Source organism: Nanorana parkeri, unplaced genomic scaffold (assembly GCF_000935625.1).
Source record: "Nanorana parkeri isolate BGI_ZX_2015 unplaced genomic scaffold, ASM93562v1 scaffold1114, whole genome shotgun sequence".
In the NCBI taxonomy this organism is placed as follows: Eukaryota; Metazoa; Chordata; class Amphibia; order Anura; family Dicroglossidae; genus Nanorana; species Nanorana parkeri.
In genome coordinates this window covers 162,742-167,577 of record NW_017307382.1, presented here as the reverse complement: position 1 = coordinate 167,577, position 4,836 = coordinate 162,742, and the positions used below count along the sequence as shown (strand labels likewise).

At 42.5% G+C, this 4,836-nt stretch overlaps 1 protein-coding gene across 1 annotated transcript in view; it reads right to left on the bottom strand.

The window, feature by feature from the left end:
* Positions 1-4,408, bottom strand: part of LOC108796426 (allantoinase, mitochondrial-like) — a 30,979-nt gene extending 26,571 nt beyond the window's left edge. The window contains exons 1-2 of the mRNA XM_018567899.1: positions 4,226-4,408; positions 871-1,034 (exon numbers count right to left, since the gene is read on the bottom strand). Coding sequence (XP_018423401.1) covers positions 871-1,034; positions 4,226-4,247 — 186 coding nt within the window. The 5' untranslated portion in view covers positions 4,248-4,408. The remainder of the gene's footprint in view (positions 1-870; positions 1,035-4,225) is intronic.
* Positions 4,409-4,836: the final 428 nt, after the last annotated feature.

Here is a 4,836-nt window from a genome sequence, read left to right as displayed (position 1 = left end):
AAGGAGCTTCTCCAAACAGGGAAGGAGCTTCTCCAAACAGGGAAGGAGCTTCTCCAAACAGGGAAGGAGCTTCTCCAAACAGGGAAGGAGCTTCTCCAAACAGGGAAGGAGCTTCTCCAAACAGGGAAGGAGCTTCTCCAAACAGGGAAGGAGCTTCTCCAAACAGGGAAGGAGCTTCTCCAAACAGGGAAGGAGCTTCTCCAAACAGGGAAGGAGCTTCTCCAAACAGGGAAGGAGCTTCTCCAAACAGGGAAGGAGCTTCTCCAAAGAGGGAAGGAGCTTCTCCAAACATGGAATGAGCCTCTCCAAACAGTGAAGGAGCATATCCAAACATGAAAGGAGCCTCACCAAACATGGAAGGAGCCTCTCCAAACATGGAAGAAGCTTCTCTGAACAGGGATGGAGCTTCTCCAAACATGAAAGGAGCCTCTCCAAACATAGAAGGAGACTTTTCGAACTGGGAAGGAGCTTCTCCAAACAGGGAAGGAGCTTCTCCAAACAGGAAAGGAAGTTCGGAAAACAGGGAGGGAGCTTCTCTGAATACAGAGGGAAACTCCTTCTTCTGCAGCACAGTCAGTTGCAGCAGGGGATTTCCCCACCCACAGCTGTACGTAAGCAAACGGGCAGGGTACAGTGATGTAATTGACCTTATATAGCCACATGGCTATATTTGGTCAATGACAATTACCTAATATGGCCATGTGGCCACATAAGGTAAATACCTAATTATTTGTGACCTGCAGCTGGGGAAGGGGGAGGGGTGGCCCCAGGATGCTTCCAGGTTCAGAGGAGCTCAAACCTGGCCCAAACCTGAGCTCTCAATCATACGCAGGCTCAGTGTTCAAGGTTTTGTGGTTGTGAAACTATTACCTGTGCTCCGCTGGTCACTTGTTGTTGTTGTTTTCCCCATGGCAGGATACTACTAATCTTGCCATCACTAATGATGATATCGCAGGAGGATACTGTATTGCCCGTTATCACTCTCTTACTTCGAATGATCCTAATTTTTGTTCCTAGTGTGACATTCATTATTCCTGTAATTATGAGGTGAGAGATTACTCAAACTCTGTATTAGCATTGCATATGAAGTAATCATAATACAGTATGTATCTCACCTGTAAATGTTGTACAGTTTTACCAACTTCTATAGACTTAGAGTGACAATAAACTCAGGAGTTAAACTTTCAAAATGTATCTCATTTGTGTATCACTCGGCTGTAGATCCTCAAATCATCTCTGAATTGGGAGTGAGCTTGGCGCGGTGACTACTTTACAACACACACAGGGACCATGGGGAAGAAAAGTAACCACCCTCCAGACGGAAGGACAGTGTCAGCACCAATTCAGAGATGATTTGGGGATCTACAGCCGAGTGATACACAAATAAGCTTGTTTTTTGTTAATAGTTAAAGTGACATTAAACCCTCAGATTTTTTAACATAAAACAATACTGTAATGTGTGCCTTACTGTAATCCATGGTTGTTTCCCTTCTCTTTGCTGCTCTTCCTTTTAAATCTGTATCTGTTCTCATGCTCTGCAGAACTTCTGTTTTGCAGCAGACGGCCTTGTCTCAGGAATGGATACATGGTGTCTGTGTATTAGTTTCTGTAGACTTGTAACCTGAGCCAGCACTACAGGAAGAGACCCTGAGCTGAAAAGGGAAGTCCCCCCCAAGCATGAGAAGACATGAGGATTTAAAAGGAAGAGCAGCAAAGAGTAGGGAAACAACCATGGATTACAGTAAGGCACACATTACAGTATTGTTTTATGTTAAAAAATCTGAGGGTTTAATGTCACTTTAAGGTACTTAAAGATTCTTAAGATTTATCTCTTACATTTGTGTCACTTTAACGCACCAAGATGAAAATTAATGCATCACCCAGAATTCTAAAATGTCATATAGTCATGGCATAAGCATTATAGTTAAGGCAGCTGCATTCTCTTTTTGCTAGCAGCAGGTTTAAATCTGAAATCCGTTATAAGCAAATATTGTCTAAATATAAGAGACATGTGTATTGTTCCTTGAATCTTGGTGAGCTTTGTATATTTCCTTCAGATCTGTGCAGTAATCCAGAGTGAAACTTTGCCCCTGTGCAGGAGCTTCATTTAATGAAGACCGGTCATTGCTGCTCTCTCTTCTTGTGCAGGGTGACTGGTCTTGTATCCGCCCCCTCCTGTATTTTTCTGGCAGCCTGTATTGGGTGGAGCCTGCATGGTCCCTCCCACAGCTCTACTCTCTGCACAAGCTATGTACAGCACATTGTTGATGTCACTGCTACAAGGTAATATCTGGGCTTGCAAAGACATTTGGTGCACACAAATTGTATTTAAATCCCTTGGGACCATGAAGAACATATTTAAATTAAAGTTTTTGTTCTTTAGAGTTCAGCTTTAATGTATCGCCCAGAATTATAAAGTTTCATATGGTCGTGGTATCAACAACACAATATCAGTGATATCCATAGCCACGGATGATTCACAACTCCTATACATGGAAATCTTCTCTGTAGTATTGGCCGGTCTGGAAAGCTTGTTCAGTGTTGGAATCTGCATTTTGATATCACATAGTCAAGTCAGCTGATATGTGTCCATGATAGGGCTGTCACCTTTTCTTCAAGCGAAACCCGAACGTGCGGACAGTTTTTTGGGAGAATGAGCCGTGGCTTATTCATATGTAAATAGTTGAGACTATTTTCAGTGCGGGGCCAGTAGCCCCTATCTTAATTTTGGTTGCCCCTGTCTGTCTGACATCTTGTGTCCGGGTTTCTGCTGCCATGAAACCCGGACACAGCATTCAAAACCCGGACTGTCCGTGTGAATCATGGACAGGTGGCACCCTAGTCCATGATGGACTGGTGGCAGTACATTAATGGAGTGACTCAAAGAGGAAGTTCCTAGTTCAAAGTAGTATTCAACTCTCACAATATATTCAATAATGAATCCAGATCCATGTGAATTCACAGTGTGAATGGGTCCTTAGTGTTACTGTGACAACTGTCTCATCACTGGTCACAGGCTGGATGTGGCCTATTTAACTGCCCTCATAAACAGGGTTCCAGGGGCCCTCATATGATGTGAATATTGTAATATCCGGAGGACCAGAAGATGTAGGTTTACTATTAAAGTTGAACTCCAGACATACAGGGAGGAATTTGTTAAAACGGGAGCAGAAAGAATCTGAAGCAGTTGCCCATGGCAACCAATCAGCATCTCTCTTCAGTTTGCTCAGGTAAGATTTAAAAATGAGACAAAGAAGCTGATTGGTTGTAGTGCAAATCTGCTCCAGATTTTGTCTGCCCCAGTTTTGATAAATTCACCGCACAGTATATAAAAAAAATACCAATTCATGTAGTTAGCTATTTTTTAAAAAAAAAAAAAAAAAAAGTGCTTTAAATACAACTAGTAGAGGTACCTGCACTTGACCAATCAGGTAAGCTGCTTGCACATTTGCCTGCAAGGACATGCTGACAGGAGGAGAGAACAGAATGAAGGGAGTGTAAGCTGCTGCGGCTCTTTCACTGCTCTAATCACAGGCTTGGGAGAGCGAGGTGAGCTAGCTTATAACTTAAAGTAGTATTAAGTTCTCAAACTATTTTCAATAATGAATCCAGATCAAACAGATCAAATTTCTGTACATTTTTGTCCAAGCACTTTAAGAGATCATGTTTCCAAACAGCCGACTCCAACTCTCTTATCTCAGCCTCCTTGAACTTCCTGTCCAATACAAGCTCACAAGGGACAGCATAGTCCCCAGCAACTGTCCATCTACTGACTTGTAGAAGGGAACTGGCAGAAGGGAGGAGGTAGCAGGAAAGTGCATTGCCATGCTGTGGAGCCACCCTTGTGTGTGAGCCACACACAAGGTTGGCTCCATAGGAATCTGCAAGGGAAAGAAGCCACCCTAAAACAGAATATCAGGGCCAGTGCTCAGGGAACCACCTGATTCTGCAGGAAACTAAAACCTTTAAACATCAAGGAGCAATTTCCATTGTAAGTGATTTCATCAGCATTTCAAAAAGCTTAAAAACCTTTTGACTTTAAAATCACTTTAAGTACAGCAGAGACTAGTTAGGTCACCAGCCTGCCTGTACAGTCTGGCATGGCTGTGTAAATCTCAGGACTGGACAGACAGAAATTCTTTGGCAAGTAAAACATCATCTATATGTATTTATCTGTTTGTCTGGAGTTCAGCTTCAAGGAACCGTTCATCTGATTGTCATTTACCTGCTTTAGATTTTAAAGCCATTGTGATGTCACTGCACAGTCTGGATCCTCCTACGCCCCAATCTTCTTCTAGTCTTCTCTATGGGAATATTCTAGTGCTGCTGGAGACTGTCTCTCTCTGCCTCTGAACTCTGCTTCCCCCCTGTAATCTTTGCTCTTTGTCTACACCTAGGCTTCTCTCTCTTTTTTTGCTGACCTTAATAATTGTTCTAATGTGAATTCCCTCCCAGTCTGCTCCATTTCTCTCTGGAAGAATTAATGATTGACATACTGTGTCCAGCAGAGTCACCGAGTACTGACACTTCAAAAGGGAGATTGCAGTAATGAGGGGTTTAGCATTTATTATGTATTGTTACATGTATCACCAGCCACAACACTTGATATAATAATAATAATAATAATAATAATAACAACAACAATAATTACTTTACATTTGGCAAATATTTGCCTTCTGATTAGTCAGTTGTATATTTTAAATATTGTCCTTTTCTAGGGTAAAGCTGCACTTCAGGAAAACAGTTAAAGGAGAACTCTTGGCAGAAGTTGTATTAACCCTTGCAGTGGGGCTACCCCATCACTACAAGGGTTAACTGTCCATTTCTGGCTAGGGC